This window comes from Lactuca sativa, chromosome 9 (genome assembly GCF_002870075.4).
Source record: "Lactuca sativa cultivar Salinas chromosome 9, Lsat_Salinas_v11, whole genome shotgun sequence".
NCBI classification, from domain to species: Eukaryota; Viridiplantae; Streptophyta; class Magnoliopsida; order Asterales; family Asteraceae; genus Lactuca; species Lactuca sativa.
The window spans coordinates 76,920,542-76,941,449 of NC_056631.2; the positions used below are offsets into that span (position 1 = coordinate 76,920,542).

Consider the following 20,908-nt stretch of genomic DNA (forward strand, 5'->3'; position numbering starts at 1 on the left):
ATCAGGCAACACTATCACACGATTCGTGCAGGATCCTTAGCCTACCACTAACTAACATGTAATTCTATAAGCTCATAAAATATTAGCTCTACACTACTCATAATATAAATTAAGGTATATTAGAAAACTACCGCTCGAGCTATGGTAGATTGTACACACTGCTTCACTGGATTTTTCTTCTGTAAAAATTTTCAATTGTTTGAAAAGTTTTGATGAAAATGTTTAGATCCTTAGTTTGAGTTTTGAATTACCCTAGAATTCATCCAAATCCTTCAAACCAGGGCTCTAATACCAAATTGTAAGCACGAAGCTTAGTGATTTCCCCAAGATGCCACGCACAACACAACATAAATGAACATTTATGGGTTATCAGCAACCCTTGGCACTATCAGTAGTCCCAGTGGGCAACAGCACACCCTATGGGTTATCGGCAACCCTGGAGACAATCCGCAGTCTCAGTCACACATAAACGACATCATACAAAATAGTAGTTAGACCCAAATTGTAACATCTCGTTTAAAATAAAATAAACTAAGTAAATAAATAAATAAACCCTAAAACCCGAGATGTATTTTTATATTTTTATTTTATTTTAGCCCTAAATTCGTAATAATTTATCAGAGTGTTAGCCATAAGGAGTTAAATGTTATAATTTCTAGAGTTTAGGGACTATTTTGTAACAATTACACTTGAAATGTAAAGAATTTCGTGGAGTATGGGTTGCTTGGTAATTAGTGGATTTATTTGAAAATGAATTGAGAAGGAGATGCTAAAAGTGTAAGAAAAGGGCTAATGTTTGAAGAGAGACGGGACTTAAACTCGTTCCTCCTCCAACCTCTTGCTACTCAGTTACCCACATAAACCCTAACTCTAGGATTGTTTTGTAGCTGCCATCTTACTCTTGACATCTACAACCGCTGCCATCACCTTTCATGCTGCCTTAAACCACTGAGCGACCACCAACGTTGACTTTCTCACCCCCCCCCCCACGACGAAGAGTTTGAGGCCGAAGAGGAGTGGTGGGTAGCCTTCAAGTGTTGTTGATTCACCGACTACTATTCGTTGCGGACACAGCCCAGCTCCTTCGCCGAACACCGTCGCTACCAGTTTTATCGATGGGAACGAGGACCAATGAGCTGAACATCAAGATTAAAGGAAGCGGGAGCAAACCAGGAACTCATGGCTGCTGAACCATTCTCTGGTGAGGGAAAGATGTAACCCCCTCTCTCTTCTCAATTCTTTTCTGAAATGTCGTAGTCGTTCGACCATCGTCACCATGCAGCTGTCAACCTATCGCTCTCCGACCACCGCTTGCCACCATGAGGGTGGTTGTGTTGTGTGTTTTTTCTCATGTGTGTGTGCGTTTTAATGTATTTCATTATGTGGATGTTGTTTGGCTGGATGAACCGAAGAGAAACCCACCATGGCAGTCGACCTTGGTGGTTGCTGTCATTCTGTCGCCACTAGCCACCACTTTGGGATGGTTGTGTGCGTATGTGTGTGTTTCATTAACGTTTTTTGTGTACCGGAATGCTTTTGATAGTTTTTTGGCCTAAAATTATAACTACGAACATTAAAAAGTGGTGGTTGTCGCCTTCTGCCGCCATGGACCATCGCCGACCACCACTACTCGAGGTGGCAGTGGGTGGTGTCCAACTTATTACACATTAAATTACCTAAGAATCTAACCTTAGATCTAGTGGCACATGTTTGGGTTAGAAAACCTAATTAGGGTTTAGAAACTAATTTCAAGAAAACCCTAGTTTTGTAGTTTTGTCGAGACCCGCGTTGAACTGCTAATTGAATTTTAAATTTACTCAATAATGCCTTATGGTTAACTTAATGCAGTCTTGGACTTAATGAATTAAGTACTTAAGGGTTTAAGTGTGGAACACTAACCCTAGTTATGATTTTATGTGGGAAACCTTAGAATCAGGAAGCCCTATTTTAGACAATGATCGGGGCGTGTTTTTGGGCTATTGCTTGGATTTTTATTATACCCGAGAATGACTAGGTCAAACCTTAATCAGTCCTACCCTTACGTGGTTAAGTCCTTAGTGGGTTAAGTGTCCTTACTTAACCCTAATCGCCATTTAATGTAGAACCCTACTCGTCATTTAATGTAGAACCCTAATCGTTATTTCATGTGAGGTAGTTACTGTTGCACGTGACTATGACATGTGATCGGGTATTGACCCTAGTATCTTCTTGTTAGTGATTGAAAGTGATTTGAAGTTGGGAGAGTTTTTCATTACTATGGTGGTTACCTACACGCATATCGAGGTGAGTTTTGCCTCATTGTATTGTGGTTCGAAGGCACTAATGTCAGCCCACTATTTTTGGTTATCTGTTAGTAGAGGGGTGCCTTAGGGACTGTATATAGTCATGTAGGATAGCTTGAGGACTCTTGATCTTATCTCTCTTACATGTTCCTTGTTTGGTTGTGGTTGAGTAGGATCACCTGTCCGAGTGACTATCTCACTCTGAGTATATATAACCATGCCTTCCTTGGATTGTTGATATTTAGTTTGTTGCTATGTTGTAGTGATCTATAAGATATGTGTCCTGGTTTCGAGTATGTTGATATGTTGTAGTGATCTGTTAGATTTGTATCCTGGTATGGAGTATATTGCTTTGTTGTAATAAGTTGTAAAACTATATGTTATTTGTCCTTGTTGGTTATCATCTATGGGGTGCCCTTAGAGACAGTTTGTGGTCATGTAGGATGCCTGAAAACTCTTGGTCTAGGCTTTCTTGCATGTTCCTGTTGGATTAGTGTCTAAGTCCATAACTATTTTGGTATGTACTTGACCCGATGGTGCATGGTCCTTTTGGGTTGCCTTCACCAAAGCAACTTGATAGGATGAATTATGGAGAGAAAGGATTAAATATGATTTATTAATATATTATGAGAATAATATATTAAAGGAAAAATCATATTGTTTAATTAATATTAGTCAAGAATTAATAAGAATTAAGTTTGTGGCTAAAAGACATTAATTAAACTTAAGGGACTAGAACTATCAATTGTGTGATAGTTGAATATTGGGCTAATGGACTCCATATTAAAGGGGTGGATGAATTCTATGGGGAAACCCATTAGAAATCGTCCAAAGGCCTTTAAGAAAGGGGTTCATGGGTTGATTAGGGCCTAAGCATCCAAATTAGGGTTTCCTTGTTAGATAACCCTAATAGCCTCACTATTTAAGGAACCCTTATAACTTGTTGTCTAGGGTTTCCACACGTTTTGGGCAGCCTCCTTCTCTTCTCTTCTTCATCCTCTTGCTCTTGGTGTTTGTGAACCATTAGAGGAGTGACATTTGTGACTCTAAGCTTTCTAAAGTCAATACAAGAAGGATTTGAGATTGTTATTGCTATATAACAATGAAGGTATGATCTAAACCCTAACTCATATGTTATATTGATTAGATCTAGGGTTTTAAGTCTTGGATTAAAAGCATGTAAAATAGAGAAACCTAGATTCAAGCTTTAGGGTTTGCATGAGCACATAGGATGTCTTTTGGCCAAAACTCACCAGTGGTATCAGAGCCTAGATTGGTTTCTATTGTATTGATGCATATTTGATCCAAATCAGCACTGACAATCGAAATTTTTGAGTTTTGAGTGTTTGACTCGCCGAGTCACTCGGTGCACTCGCCGAGTCAGGTGTACTCGCCGAGTCCAAGTCCAGACTCGACGAGTTGAAACGTCTGACAGCTAATTTTCACGATTTTCTTCCTATTTTAGCTTTGGATAATTACCATAAACATATTTTTGTTATAAAATCCGAATTTTATCAATATTTGGTGATTATCCTTACCTAAATAGAAGATAATTGTCAAAATTTAGATAATCACTTGTTTTATTATATAAAATTTGATTATTTGTAATTTAGATTTGAATTATCTTGTGAAAAGCTTCAATTTTTCCCCTTTAGGTTTTATAGTTTAAATTTGAACTTAATAGTTTTGTTTTGAAATTTAAATAGTTAAAACCCTAATGTTTTGAATAGTTTCAAAACTTGCCCTCAAGTTTCGGAATTTAAATTTTGATTGAAAAGTTTGATTTTGAAATATTTAAATTCTAAGCCCTAATGTTTTGAAATGTTTCAAAACTTGCCCTCAAGTTTTGGAATTTAAAAGTTGATTAAAAGTTTAATTTAGAAATGTTAAATTCTAAAACCCTAGTATAGTTTTGAAAAGTTCAAATCACACCCTTATGGTTTTATTAATTAATTAAGGTGTATAATTAAAAGAGATTTAATAAATCCATATAGTTTTGGTGTACAATTTAATTAAATTAAAAGTGTAATTTATTAAATTAGACCACCTAGTATTTTAAAAGTGTAAAATACACCATATACTATATATAACATTAAAAGTCTAACATTATATGTATGAGTAAAAGTCAGTCTTACCGTTAGTAGACCTCATTCACGAAGCTGGTCTATAAGGGGTGTTTAAGGAAATTGCCTATAAAATGGCGATTGAATGGGTATCCACTCTTACCCAGCGCACTCTTGACTAGTGGAGGGTCGTTAGCCGAACGGGTAGGATAGGACAGAAACCTTCCACTATAAGTATAATGAAGTATAAAAGTAACTAAATGCTTTCATAAAATTCCCAATCTTAGTTACTTTAGGCAAAAGTGAATTGATGCAATTCCATGAAATTACACTTTGTGCCCTTGCGAAGACGTTAATGGAGCGTGTGTGGTTAACCGGCACACTAAATGGTTCTAAGCAACGGTAGCAAAGGGTGACTCAATGTTTGTCATAGTTCGGTGGAGCGTGTGTGGTTAACCGGCACATCGAATAGGTGCAATTAGGGTTACGGCATCCCTCTCCCGAGTTGTAGAATATTGTGTTGGGTCCTAGCCTTAGTATATCATTTGGGTGATTTACTAAGGACTCAATAAATCAACTAACTTGAATTTGTTTTCTCCCGTTTTGTAGATGTCAAAGTACGACAACTATGGTCTTCCCAAATCCTGTGGAACAACCATTTCACATAAAGATGATATTCCACGACTCGATCGAGGAACAAGAAATCATGCTTCACTTCCTCCACCTCCTCAAATTATTCTCCCTAAACCACAAGATCGAAGAATTGAAAGGTTCAATGTCACTAAAGCCCTATTGGAAATGAAACATGAAGATGGTAAACCAGTGTGTGCCCACATTCTAGGAATGAAATCACACACCGATAGGTTGATAATGTTGGGTGCGTCATTCCCTGATAACTTGGTTGTGGACTGGGTTCTAAAGTCACTCCTTGAATCATATAATGAGTTCAAAAGAAAGTATTATATGATGGATCATGACGCAAGCCTCATTGACCTAACTTACATGCTCATTGCTGCTGAATCAAAAATGATTTGGCAAAGCAATGGAGCATATTTGTTGGGAAAGTCAACCGACCATGCTTCCGAGGACGTTCTAGGAGAACCGGCCTACGTTTGTTGCCAAGAGAAAGGGCATTGGATACAAGTCTGCCCTAAGAGCCTGAAGAGTCCAGAAGATGGGAGAGTCAAAGAGTATGGTTGTACTTCAGGTATAATCCATTATCTAACTTCATTAAGTTCCTATTCGTTGATTCTTAAATACATGATGTGATAAGATTGCATTTGAATATTTTGCAGGATCAGTGAAAAGAGAGGAAGCTTGATGAAAGAGCAAAATGAGTCTAATCAAGAAGAAATGGATCTCGATCGCATGGATTCGAAGATTAGACTTTGAGCTTAGATAGTTATGATAGAGTTGTTAGGAATATTTGATTACATAGTTTTTCAGTTGATTTTGCATTGTAAGGACAAATGTTTTCCGCTGCTTTTATGAATAAAAATAAATTTTGGTTTGACTCATTTATTTATTTATTTCCTTGCAATAAAATCGTTATGAAAAATTGATGCTTGCATATTTCTACAACAAATGGATGTGATTCTTAATTATGTTATTTAGGTCAAGAATTTACCAAATAGGGAAAGTTTCTCGTCGCCCAAGTTTCAATTGGATAGAGACTCGGAATCATACAACAAGTGTTGCATGATGAATGAGAAGTTTCATATTTGGAAATTAGACTAATTCGTTGACAAAGTGTCAAGTGAAGGAATAGGAGATCAAGTACACAAGGTTGTGTGTTGATCAAGTCCACCGCAAGAGTAACAAAGATATTCGTCATGATTTACTAAGGTTAAGTGAATATGATTACACTTATGAGATTAAGTGCAATTCTTAGTTGATTGAAAAAGATTTAAATCAATACCAGAACGAATGAGAAGAATCAAGTAGGCAGAAAGATAAAAGTTTCTCCATTCTATGAAGAAGGGAGAGTACCTTTTATTATGTTTTATGATAGATCTTAATGATTAAGAACCATATCTCAATTGATCCTCTAAGTGAGTCTTAGTGCAATGGTATGTCTAAGAAGAGGAATCAAGAATTGAAGAAATGGTTAAATCAAGAAGTCAATCATACTTCGTTCCAAAACAAGTCTTAAAGTTAAGATTGTGACATTGAGTGACAAATATTAGGAAGGTTGATAACATTCATCAAATGTGAAAAGTTGTGATGTCTTGGATAAGACAAAGACTAACTAGGACCAATTTTATGAAATGTTTTGTCTTGATAAAAACTACACTAACTCTTGAATATTTGTTTGTCAAGAAATGTTTTATTGACAAGAGAATCTTATATGTCAAGGAGTCAGTGGGAGTCTTAATGATCTTGAAAAGTTTCAAGAACTAATCAAGAATAAACCTTATCGATAATCACTAGCACACGACTTGAGGTTTACAACCTATCGTGTTGACACTATCTTGTTTCTATGCAATTCCAATTGAGTTAATTATGCATGTGAGTTCTACGAGTTCTCATTTGAACGCATAAAAAGGCAAGCACCTTAATCAATGAAAAGTACATTGATAGGAATGGGTGAGCTGCTTAACTACTTGGAAGACATGGTGGGCAGCCATGTTACCATAAGGCAAAAGATCAAGATTGAAAAAGTTCGGTCCATATGAGTTTGAATTTGTCGTAAACTTTGTTTTTTTTTTTTTTTGACAAATTCATATGGATAGGAACACATACACCATTAAAATCTAAGTGTCATAAGATTTTCTCCTTCATGAAAATGGTTGTGAGAAAAATGCTTTCACTAAGAGAGATTTTAAGAAGATAACGATTGTAAATTGTATTCTCAAATTTGATTATGGTTACGGTATCCCTTTCCATGATTCGAATTGTGAGATTTGGCAAATAGTCTGAATTGTTTAAGACACACATATGAGCTATCTTAGAAAAAGTTGTATGAGATTAAGAAGCCTAGATAAAAGATTATCAAAGCATTAAGTATTAAAAATATGAACTTAAGAAATTCAATAGGTATTGTTTTTCTGTAAGTTAAGCTGTTTTCTAAATACATGTCAAAGCTAGTGGGAGCATAAGTGTTATGTTTATAATAATCATCATGATAGTGGGAGCATAAATGTTATGATTGTATGATTATTAAGGCAAGTATTGCAAGTTAGCAATATTAATTATAGAAAACAAGAGTCATACTTTGCAAAGTAGTAAGGATGTAAAGTTGTTTTGCTATAATTAAGGGAGAGAGTATTATGCTTCGTTTCAAAATCTAAAGCTTAGATTAAGAAATTTTAATAAATTTAGTCAAGGATACATAGTGTGTTCTTAAATTTCGATTATGATTACGACATTCCTCTTCTTAATTCGAATCATAAGAACGTGACACATAAAATATTATGGCAGAAGATAGATAAAGTATTAAATCTTCATGTAAGACATTATGCATCGTGTCCCATACGCTTCGGGTATAGGATTGATTGCAAATGCTATAATATTTGACCATTCTAAAATTTTCCAAATGTCTAGCGCATTTAGAGGGAAAAGGACAAGAATCGGTTTTGACTAAGATAATTAAACAACTATCAAAGGACGATCCAAAGCTTGCTGAGGACGGGTCGCTTGTGAGTAGTTGGAAGTATGATATTGGATGGAGCATATCGACATTATTATGAATGGATAAGATTCTATTAAGAATGAGTTGTCATATGGTAAGTATGGAAAGGTTTCCATATTGGGAGTTGGATATTAAGAATCTATGTCTAGATTAGAAACTTTTATGCAAGAAGGATGTTCAAAGGAATGTACTTTAGGTGAGAGACATCACGTCTATGGAATTGTATCGTAACAATCACAAATAGAGAGCTTTGTAATTCATTGGCAATAGTCATTGTGACCTTAGTGCAGTGACATTACAAAAGAATCATTGCATAAAATGTTAGAATCTAACATATTTCATAAGTAGCAAGAATTTGATATTCTTACACTTGTGATAAAGATTGGGAGTTGTGAAATGAGTGTGATTGGAAATGTGTTAATTTTATCTATTTCACAAAGTAAGGACAATAGGTTAGCATTGTGTGCATGCTAAGAGCATGGGACAAGTGTAATTATAATTCAAGTAAGAAGTTGATTACCCGAAACAACAAATAATGAGTAATTGATATGGTGATAAATAAAAGGTGTTTTATTTATACTCAAAGGTTTGAGGCCATATGGGATTAGTATTATTCTTGTGTTTCACCTTGCATATTTTGACTTCCTGAATAATTTAATTAGGTTCAGAACAGTCAAATTATTCAAACGGGCCACAGTCGTTCATATGTTGGAAGTAGGTATGAATGAAGACTGTTGTGAATTGGTGTGTGGATTGTCTAAAGTGTATTAGACATAAGCAATTGTTTGCTGCAACGTTCATGAGTGCTTATGAATATGATTTGAGCATTGGATTAAACCCACGCTCACTTGGATCACTTCATGGATTTTATCACGAGTGATTGGTGAGACGATAACATCTTATATTCTTGAAACCGAGATGTGTGAGTTGTATCTTGCGAGTCGGTTGCACATTGATAATATGTAAACGCACCAGTAACTTGGTGTTATAAAACATATTATTGTGTGTGATTTGGTGAGTAAGTGCAAGCGAGCATTGAGTCAAAGTTTATCCGTTCCTTTTATCCAAAGTAGGATAAAAGCGATATATGTGGGCCCCCTAGATGATTTAGTGATGGCACCTAAGTGCTTGGCCAAGCCGGGACTAAATTGGTGTGTTCAATTGTAGTCTGTTGTCAGTCGCTCATAAATCTGAATTCGGGAAACAGCACATAGACAGAGAGAATGATTTAGATCCATGTCTCAGTCTATACGATAATATCTAGAATGGAGGAATATATGATCCCTTATCTAAAGGACACGCGTATCTGATAAGATCAGAGTTGACAACAGCTTTAGAAAGCTACGATTGCAGATCAGGATCTGAAGTTATATGCGGAATAGTTATTAGACTTATCCAAGTGGGAGACTGTTGGATTAGTGTCTAAGTCCATAACTATTTTGGTATGTACTCGACCTGATGGTGCATGGTCCTCTTGGGTTGCCTTCACCAAAGCAACTTGATAGGATGAATTATGGAGAGAAAGGATTAAATATGATTTATTAATATATTATGAGAATAATATATTAAAGGAAAAATCATATTGTTTAATTAATATTAGTCAAGAATTAATAAGAATTAAGTTTGTGGCTAAAAGACATTAACTAAACTTAAGGGACTAGAACTGTCAATTGTGTGATAGTTGAATATTGGGCTAATGGACTCCATATTAAAGGGGTGGACGAATTCTATGGGGAAACCCATTAGAAATCGTCCAAAGGCCTTTAAGAAAGGGGTTCATGGGTTGCTTAGGGCCTAAGCATCCAAATTAGGGTTTCCTTGTTAGATAACCCTAATAGCCTCACTATTTAAGGAACCCTTAAGCCCCAAAAACGTGTTGAACTTGTTGTATAGGGTTTCCACATGTTTTGGGCAGCCTCCTTCTCTTCTCTTCTTCATCCTCTTGCTGTTGGTGTTTGTGAACCATTATAGGAGTGACATTTGTCACTCTAAGCTTTCTAAAGTCAATACAAGAAGGATTTGAGATTGTTATTGCTATATAACAATCAATGTATGATCTAAACCCAAATTCATATGTTATATTGATTAGATCTAGGGTTTTAAGTCTTGGATTAAAAGCATGTACAATAGAGAAACCTAGATTCAAGCTTTAGGGTTTGCATGAGCACATAGGATGTCTTTTGGCCAAAACCCATCAGTTCCTTGTTTGGTTGTGGCTCTAGAGTACGATCATCTGTTCGGGTGGCTATCTCACATCTGGTTTGTTATGGTTACACATTTCATGGAGTTTAGCTGGTAATGGGACTGTATGTTGTGAAAGGACTAGTAGGCAGTAGCGAACTGTATGATATATATATATATATATATATATATATATATATATATATTGCATGTAATATGTGCCTACTTGATCCGTGATTGTTTACATGTTGACATGTTATGTTTGGTTTGCATTGAGGCGGTCCTACTTTGTGTTGTAGGACAAGACACCTGGTGCAGTCCGGCTGTAAGCCGTAGGCATGGTGGCTTGGGATGAGCGGTTAGGTTGAGGTGGTAAGGCCAATGAACCCAATATAGTTTGGCATTCTAGTCTGAAGACTGATTGGGCCCGTTGCTTGTTTATCTGTCTGGTTATGTGTGGTATTTTGGGAGAAACTCACTATGCTTTATGCTTATCCAGTTGTTTATAATTTCAAGTATCATCGGTGTCTATGTGAAGGCGAAAGTAGGACTATACACACTCTTCAGCAACATTTAGGATTCCACATTTTCTATAGTACTCTGATTTTTATTAAATATAATTTGGAATAAAAGGTTTTCTTAATAATGGATATATAAATTGGAAATTTTTACCTAAATAAAAATGAAAAGTTTTGGGTTGTGAAAAATGGGACGTTACAAGTTCGTATCAGAGCCCCGTTTTGAGTGAATTAGAGGAACACTTGTGTAAATCCAGTCTCAAACTAGGATCCACGAATTTTGTAAAATGTTTTTTGAAAGAAATAAGTTATAATAAATGGGTTGGGCTAAGGACATGGGCTCGGTCTCTTTTCATGTTCTTGTTTAATTGTTGTCTTGGGATCGGGAACGTGGACCTTGACTTAACTTTGGCTTTTTCAGGAAGATACAGTTTGTACAGTCAGCTAAAGCCCGCACATGAGAGTAGTTCCCAAAATACCCATATTGTTATGTTTGCTGAGTTTTGATTTTGTTGATATATGAATTGTTAGAAAAGCATGCTAGTGGATAAGGTTCTTTTTTAAATTGTTGGATAGTGATGTCTGATTTCTGTGATGCCTTATGATATGGGGAGTTTCTTACCTTATATATATATATATATATATATATATATATATATATATATATATATATATATATATATATGTATATATATATATATATACTTTAGATTGTGTGATTGCTATGTGTATGTTGATTGGTTGTATATGATCAAGATTGAATAGCCTTAGAATGATCCACTTGGCCTTACTTCTTGTTCGTTGTTTGGTTGTGGATTTAGGGTAGAGTTGATTACTCGACGGTCTATCTGACCCCGTATTATGTACAACAAGCATGCAAAAAAGCAACAGGTGGTGCGTGAGCAAGGATAATCCTAGGAAGAGTGCCTAGGAAGTTAGTCGTAGCTCATAGGAGAAGTGGGTGTTAGAATACCTAGGAGTGGTCTAGTGCAGTGACTTAGGACCTTGGGACAAATTCTGAATCGACTACGCATAGGTGTGGGAAGTAGTATGGGCCCTTACTACTGAAAGCACAAGATTCGTATGAGATTCAGGAAGAATTTCAAGGCTACTAAGGAACTAATAGAAGTAGGGTCGGGTGGGTTAAGCATTGTGTTGTGATGTCTAATCTTTTCTTAGTATATTTTCAGTATAGCGGCTAGTAGAGGTTTAGGAGAAGGTGTGGGAAACACTAGGAGAGCAGGTCTGAGTGAGGAGGAGATTCGTAGGATCATTGCTGCAGAAGCGGTCAAAGCGATTGGGGAGGTGACTCTGGAGTTGCTCAGGATGGTCAAGACCACCATTACTGAGTTTTTTGATGATCGTTATGCTACACTTTATGAGGTTTTGTTGTTGCTATAGCTACTACGCTTGTTTATATCGTTAGGGCTCGAGGAGAGAGAGTTTTCCAGTACCGGGACTTCGATAATACGAAGCCCTTGGAGTTTGATGGGGTCTCAGACCCAATTATGGCGATGAGATGGTTGTCTGATGTGGAGGGTTGTTTCTTCACGTGTTCTTGTCCGAATGACCAGAAGGTCAAGTGCAACATGAAGCTTCTCTGGTTGGGGGCGAAGGATTAGTGGATAATGGTGACTAGTTCTTATACTCATGAGCAGAGGGCTCCAATGACTTGGGAACAGTTCTTAGAGATGATACGTTCAAGGTATGTTCCCCTGGTAGAGAGGGGGAGACTGGCCTAAGAGTACCTGGATATGAGACAGACGCCCGAGTCGGTAACAGAGATCACCAAGATGTTCACTGAGAGGGCTTTGTTCAGTCCTGAGTTCGCTGCTTCAGAGCAGGCTTAGACGAATCGGTATTTGAGTATGCTCAAGACAGACATTCGGCAGTTCGTGTCCACCCAGCGCTATGGTTCCTTCGCTAAGCTTCAGGATGTCGTGAGAGACGAGAGATTGAGATAGAGACCAGGGCAAGGGAGCAGTGTCAGGTTCCAGATTACTCCCAGCCTGCAGCAAAGAGGTTCAAGTCCATCGGCCAGATTTCAGGATTAGTTGGAGGGAGGCACAGATCTTTTGTATATCACAAGTGTGGCAAGGAGGACCATTTTAGTAGAGATTGCAGGTGGAGTGCATGATTTTGTTTCCATTACGGTCAGGAAGGCCACATTAGAGCTCATTGTCCTTTTCTCAATAAGGTGCTAGATGCTACACCCTTAGCTTGGCGGTTACCCAAAAGTCGTCATGGGACCGCCGGGGTCTCAAGGACTGAGATTTGAGTTGGCAGTTCTTCTATTTAGCAATTATGGTGGTATTGGTATTCATCTGTAATTTATGTTTATGATTCAAAGTTCAGTTGTAATTTTTGGATGATCAGTTGAATTGAATTATCTTATTCAGCCCTGTTAAATTGATTCTTTTTATGAATGAATTAATCAACGTTGCCCTCAATTATATGTGTATTCGAATGTATGAATGTTGTGTGCATTCAGATCCTTCTGTGTAACAAGATATTAGTGGTTGGAACCAAGTGGTAGAGTTCGAGTTAGTCTGGGTATCAGAGGACTATGAAGTTCTTAGTTTCTAGCATATTTCAAGTGAGGGAGAATGGAACCTCACAACAGAAAGACTTTGTGCCAAGGTTCGGTTCTCAGTCGGATTTCTCTAAGTCCCAGACTTCTGCGCAACTGTTAAATCTTCTGGGTTCGCAACAAGATCATCGTCAGCTGTTGGATTTCCCCTTCAATTTGTATTAGTCTTCGTTGTGATAGCATATGTAGGGTGTACTTGTGTAACACCCTGAGTTCAGAAGAGAAAAGTTCAGGGTGCTTAGTGTAAATATGGAAGACCGACTCGGCGAGTCAATGGGTAGACTCGGCGATTCGGGTCGCAAATCTGGTCATGTGTTAAGTGACCAACTCGGCGAGTCGGAGGAGTGACTCGGCGAGTTGGTGCTGGGTGGAGAGAACCCTAATTTTCGGGGTTGTGCCCTATATAAAGGACATTATAACCCACCCTCAGCCTCTTTGTTACCTTCCAATACCCAGAAAACCCTTATATCGTGTATGACCTCCATTGATGAAGAATTAGATCTTGGAAAGAGAAATTAAGAAGAAGAAGGTTGAAGAGAAAGAGGCTAGCATCTGGATATCATTGTAGATCAGGGATCTACTCCTCCTTTGGATCATTTCTGAGGTAACAATCTGTTACCTTGAGTTTCCTTCTTCTAGATTTATTCTTGGTTGCTATTTTGGGGATTATGGCTTGGGTGGAATAAATTTCGAGTTTAGAAGCTAGATCTGAAGTTGTAACTTCATATCCAAGCTTGTAATGATCCTTTTTGTTGTAAAGGTGTTGTCCTAGAGTGGTTGGTGAAGTCCCTTTGCCTTAAGCCTTAGCCCTAGAGTATTTTGGGCTTATTTCCCCATGGTTTCACGTAAAGTTCGCACCTTTACGTGTGGGGAAGGTTGTAGGAGGTTGGATCTATGGATTGGAGTCACTGCATGGCTGGAAAGCCACTGTATGGATTAAGAACTAGAGGTTCTCGGTGAGTCACATGGGTGTACTCGGTGAGTTGGATGAAGAAAGGCAGGAACTCGACAAGTTGGAAGAACAACTCGGCGAGTCTGTTGAAGATTGTCTTGGACTCGGCGAGTCTGTTCTTGGACTCGGCGAGTCTAGTCGCGAAGTCCTAACCGTTTTGGTTGAGCTGTGAATCGGCGAGTCGAGGGACGACTCAGTGAGTTGAGCAGGAGGTGACTCAGAGTTCATGGGACTCAGCGAGTCTTGGGGCGACTCGGCGAGTTGGGTCGCGATATGGGAGTTTCAGAGCATAGGGACTCAACGAGTCAGCGGGATGACTCGGCGAGTAGAGTCAGTCAGGAAGTTTGACTTGACTGAGGACTTTGACTTTGACCAAGAGTTGACCAGTTGACTTCCAGGGGTAATTTGGTAATTATTGGTATTTATTGAGTCCAGTCTTTTGGTATTATCAGTGGTGGAGTTCGTGTTAGAGGTTGGAGCAGCGTGATCTTATCTTTTCAGTCAGCAGTTGCGAGGTGAGTTATCCTCACTATATCAACAGGGTCTAAGGCACCAAGGCCGACCCTTTATCGGATTGTAATCCGGGTATTGTTGTTATGTTATTTCTTTGCTATGTTTGTATCCTGGTATATAGGATGATATATGTTAGAGACCTGGTTAAGGTTGGTATCCTGGTATATAGGATGATGTTATGCTAGTGACCAGTTAGGTCGGTATCCTTGTTAGGATGAGGTTATGTTATGTGATCTACTATATCGGTTTGATTGGATGTGGATTGTTATATAATTATATGTTTATGTGCACATGGTTGTCGGATTGGGGTTGGGTTAAGGCGGGTCCTGCTTTGTGCTGTAGGCCAACATACCCAGGGCGGACCGGTTATCCCGAAGGCCCAACGAGCGGTCCGGATAGGCTGTAGGCCCCAAGAGGGCGGACCAGACGTGCCGAGGCTCGGGGAGTGGACCAGGCCGACTGAAGGCCCGGTGCGGGCTGACCAGTCATACTGTAGACTCAGAGAGTGGACCAGGTGGATTGAAGGCCCGGTGCGGGCGGACCAATCACATTGTAGACTCGATGTATATGGCTAGACTCGGAGGGTGGACCATGTGGACTGTAGGCCGGTGTGGCTGACCAGTCACACAGTAGACCCGGAGTGCATAGCTGTTCTGCGTTCTGTTGTGAAATGGCATGTTATGTGTATGGTATATGTGGTTGGTAGTTTGGGGGTATCTCACTAAGCTTTCGAGCTTACTGTTGTGGTTTAAATGTTTCAGGTACTTCAGGAGACCATGGCAAGGCAAAGGCATGATCGTACCGCTCCTCGGGTTTTATGTGTTTATGATGTGGTTTCTAGGAAATACTCTGATAATAAATGTATTGAAAACCTTTTAGTAATAACTTAATGAAATTGGGTTGTTTTTGAAAATTTTAAATTGGTTGGAATTTTTAGAGCGTTACAAGTTGGTATCAGAGCCTTGGTTTGAGTGAATTGGAGGAACATTGGGCAGGAACTCGGCGAGTTGGAAGAACAACTCGGCGAGTTGATTGAAGATAGCCTTGGACTCGGCGAGTCTGTTCTTGGACTCGGTGAGTCTGGTCGTAAGGTCCTAACCTTCTTCTGGTTGAGCCATGAATCGGTGAGTCAAGGGAGGACTCGGTGGGTTGAGTGCGAGGGGACTCAGAGTTGTTGGACTCGGCGAGTTGAGTCGCGGATTGGGGAAGTTCTGAGTATGGGGACTCGACGAGTCATCACGTTGACTCGGCGAGTAGAGTCAGTCAGGAGATTGACTTTGACCAAGGGTTGACCAGTTGACTTCCAGGGGCATTTTGGTAATTGTTGGCTTTTGTTTTGAGTTCAGTGTTGGTGTCGGCTAGTGCTGGAGATCGTGTCAGTGGTCGGAGCATCTTGGTCTTATCTTTTCAGTCGGCAGTTGCGAGGTGAGTTATCCTCACTATATCGACAGGGTCTACGGCACCAAGGCCAACGGATTGTAATCCGGGTATCATTGTTATGTTATTGCTTTGCTATGTTTGCATCCTGGCAGTTAGGATGGTATATGTTAGAGACCTGGCTAAGGTCGGTATCCTGGTATATAGGATGATGTTATGCTAGTGACCGGTTAGGTCGGTATCCTGGTTAGGATGATGTTATGGTATGTGATCTGCTAGATCGGTTTGATTGGATGTGAATTGTTATATGATTGAATGTTTATGTGCACATGGTTGTTGGACTAGGGTTGGGTTGAGGCGGGTCATGCTTTGTGTTGTAGGCCAACATACCCAGGGCAGACCAGTTATCCCGAAGGCCCAACGAGCGGTCCAGATAGGTTGTAGGCCCCAAGAGGGCGGACCAGACGTGCTGAGGCTCGGAGAGTGAACCAGGCCGACTGAAGGCCCAGTACGGGCGGACCAGCCATACTGTAGACTCAGAAAGTGGACAAGGTGGATTGAAAGCCCGGTGCGGGCGGACCAATCACACTGTAGACTCGATGGCTAGACTCGGAGGGTGGACCGGGTGGACTGAAGGCCGGTGCGGCGGACCAGTCACACAGTAGACCCGAAGTGCGTGGCTGTTCTGTGTTCTGTTATGATATGGCATGTTGTGCGTGTATGGTATATGTGGTTGGTATTTTGGGGGTATCTCACTAAGCTTTCGGGCTTATAGTTGTGGTTTAATGTTTTTCAGGTTCTTCAGGAGACCGTGGCAAGGCAAAGGCGTGATCGTACCGCTCCTCATGATTTTGTTTTATGATATGGTTCTGGGAAGACTCTGATAGTATTGAAAACATTTTTGTAATAACTTTATGAAACTGGGTTGTTTTCGAAAAGTTTAAATTGGTTGAAATTTTTAGAGTGTTACAGTATTTTGGGAGAAACTCATTAATCTTTATGCTTATCCATTTGTTTTTTATTTCAAGTATCATCGGTGCCATTCCAGTTTGATGACTAATCATGCAAGAAATGAACCTAAATCATAAATTACGGAGTAATCTACAACTTTGGTCCTTGTATTTTGGTTAAATTTTATTTTTAGTTTAATTTTTTGAAAAGTTGACAAGACGTATCCATGTGGTTTAAAAGAAAAACAAAAAGATAAAAGTAAGAGTAAAATGGTATTTTTTTTAAGTGGATTAGGGATATGCAGTGCAATTTCATTAAACTACAGGGATGCTTTTTGTTAAATTTTAAAAAATTAGACTAAAATTTTGAATCTGACCAAACCACAGGGACTAAAAATGTAATTTACTCTAAATTATGCGAAGAAAAAAAGAACTTGAAACCAAGTTGGCTCATCTGCCCAGCCAAATGGACCACATTTATGTAATTTTGTCTAAACGAAATTCTATTTTAATTTTTTATTTCATAAAGATATACATCTTTTTTTTCTACTTCTTCCGTATTTTTAGTTTAATTTATATTTTACATATTTTTTATATTTTTTTAATTCAGATTATTTATTTAAGTATAATGGTAGATGAGTATTTTAGCCCCCTCCTCCCTCCACCATGTCTTGGTATTTTTTGCTTTCCAGACTTTATTGTTAATTTATGTTTACTACTCACACGTTTATTGTTAGATTATATTCTTGTACTTGTTTTACTAATCCCACTGACATACTTTTTCCTTGTTTTCTTCATGTGTAGATTGCCAGATTTGTTCAATTGTGTTATGATTTACCCTTAGATTTGTCTTATTACTCACTTCGACTTACTGCCCCGTGTTTGCAATGGGAGAATTTACAATTTTACATGTATACAAATAGTGTGCATGGACACCCCTTGGTTTTAGAAAACCTTTTAAGAAGTTTCAGCATGTTAGAGAGCTTCCTATATATATATATATATATATATATATATATATATATATATATATATATATATATATATATATATATATATATATATATATATATATATATATATATATATATATATATATATATATATATATATATATATTGGAAGGCCTTAAAACTTCCAACAAATATCCAATTTGTCCATGAAGGACTTTGTTTAGTTCTTGATATGCTCTGCATCATATTTGTTTGGGATTAAGGAAATAAGCCATATTTAAGGAAACTAAACCTAAATTTAAAAAGATCGGTTAACATTAGCAAGCTATTTTATTTGATCCATAGATTAACTACTCGTACCATTACAAACTTGATGTATATTATTCGGTTCTAGATATGTAATTTCAGAATCTCATCAATTGTTTTATGAAATAACACAGTAATACTTGATTCTATGGATTGTGTGTCACCAAGCAAGTCTTTTTACTCAATTAAAATAGATGGACTACGGTAAATTGTAGGGATGAGCATTAGAACCGCCGGAACCGGAACCGGACCGGAACCGGAACCGGAATTGGTAATAGGTCCGGTTACTGGTTCTCCATTTTTATGAAAACCGGTCCCGGTTCTAAGAACCGGAACCGGTTTGACATTTTTTTCATTTTTAAAAATGCGCATAACTCGCTCATATGAAGTTGAAATTATTTGATTTTTTTTTCCGACATGTAATTTGGAGTTTGTAATTCATTTTTGACGGTACAAACATATGTTTTGGTTAGATATTGAATCAGACACATGCCCCGAAAGAAAGCATATCGATGTTGCGTTTTTTTATTTCAGCATTATTTTTTTGTTTTTTTGAATATGTCCCATTTTTTAAATGTGTATAACTCATTCATATGACGTCGGAATCACTTAATTTTTTTCTAGCATGTAATTTGATGTTTGTAGTTCATTTTAGACTATAAAAACATATATTTTGGTTAGATATTGAATCAGTTATAGACCCCGGAAGACAACATATCAATGCTGCGTTTTTTCTATTTAAACATTTTTTATTTTTTTGGAATCTGTCCCCGCTTTTAAAATGCGCATAACTCACTCATATGAAATCGGAATTAGTTGATTCTTTTTTTCAACATGTAATTTAGTATTTGTACTTCAATTTAGAATGTAAAAAGTCATAATTTGGTTAAATATTGAATCATTTACAAGCTCCAGAAGATAGCATATAATCTATAGTATTTCAACCGGTTCTACTTTGAAAAATAACCGAAAAACCGGGACCGGAACCGGAACCGGCGCTAGAACCGGCGGTCCGGTTCCCGGTTCTTATAATATACGAAAACCGGTTCCGGTTCCGAACCGGTCCGGTTCCAAAGCTCATCCCTAGTAAATTGTATCCTAAACATGACAATAGATAAAGTCTTAAAAATTATATTTTGGATTTATGTAGTGATGCAAAACTGAAAAACTTGACTAAGAATATAAACTTGACAAAGACAGTGGTCGAAACAAACAAACATTCAATATATTGAATGGTATATATCTTTTACTAACACTTTTCAACCAATCTATTTTGTTACCTCAATTAAATTAAGTTGGACAAAATCGTAAGCTTGAATATTGGATTCACCACTTTTGTTTGGCTCTTTTACAGGTTCTCGTTGATACGTCTTTCGAAGGTCATCTACATGATGCAATTGCTCTTCGCGGTATGAATATCAACATCTATCTTCCCCACTCATTTCGGTGGGATATTCTCCGGATTTGTTGCTAGTATATTTTAAATTTTAAAACACAAGAGTATTTTTTTTTCTTTCAACTCATATTTCATTATTATTATGGTTTTATATCATAAACATTTTATTATTTTGAATGGAATATAATTAATTACAAATACTTTAACAGCTATTAGTATTGCATTGAGTTAGATTGTGATGTTAATATATTATAAAAAAATATATATTAAAAATGTTACTTGTCATTATATGCATAGATAATTAAAAAAATATAGTTTTCTTGTACAAGATTTGGTTGGATAACACTATAGTCTATCAATCCTTTGTGGCCCATAACAAACCTCATCTAAAAACTGGAACCATATGATCTAACAAACCCTCGAAAATATTTGGATTCTTTAAAAAAATCACATATGATCTAATAGATACGAGGTGTGCTATAATTCAAAACAACACAATTACAACTTACATCGTATAACACAAAACTTGATATACCTCAAACGTTGTCACCATCATCTTCTTCCCACATCCGAACCCAATTCTCCTTAGCTTCTTCAAACCCAAGAATTGAACCTTTCTTTTCAGAATCCCAACTAGTCGACAAAGTCCCATACGCAATCCCAAGTGTCGAAGCTCCAAATGTAATAAAAGTCGTCAAAAACGGTAACCAACGTGGGATTTGCCATAAATTTTGTTCTTTTATCACGCTAAACACTTGAAGCAAACCTAACCCAGTCACCAAAGGCACCCCAACATTGAACAAAATCCTAGTTATAATTCTTCCCATCACCACATCTTCTATTTTATCATCTGCTTCTTCTTTCTTCTTCTTATTTTCTTCTTTCATCATAAGTTTCTGTTTTTGTATGGTTTCCCCATTGAACCCTTTTGCTTTTGCATAAATCCTCCATGTTTTTGTGGGGATTTGTGATGGGATTTTGTTGGATATTGAAGTTTTAGGTTGCCATTGAAGAGATGGTGAAGTTGTAATGTATGGATGTATTACTTCCACACTGAACAGAGTTTTCATGGCTAGTTCTTTTTCCTCCAAGTTTTTCTTTATTTTATACATGAATTTATGTTTTTATTTCCTCATTTATTAGTATATCTTATCCAGAAAAATGAATGGTGGATGTTAGATTATTTTTTGTCTTTT

General features: G+C 37.6%; 1 protein-coding gene across 1 annotated transcript; it reads right to left on the reverse strand.

Annotated features, from left to right (window-relative positions):
- Positions 1-20,116: 20,116 nt before the first annotated feature.
- LOC111918032 (uncharacterized protein PAM68-like) lies at positions 20,117-20,839 on the reverse strand. Its single transcript, XM_023913689.2, has one exon. It carries the CDS (start codon positions 20,822-20,824, stop codon positions 20,249-20,251), a length of 576 nt encoding a protein of 191 aa, XP_023769457.1. The 5' UTR covers positions 20,825-20,839; the 3' UTR covers positions 20,117-20,248.
- Positions 20,840-20,908: the final 69 nt, after the last annotated feature.

Bases quoted from the DNA above. Each gene is read 5' to 3' on its own strand.
- LOC111918032 (XM_023913689.2), bottom strand. From the start codon at position 20,824: ATGTATAAAATAAAGAAAAACTTGGAGGAAAAAGAACTAGCCATGAAA.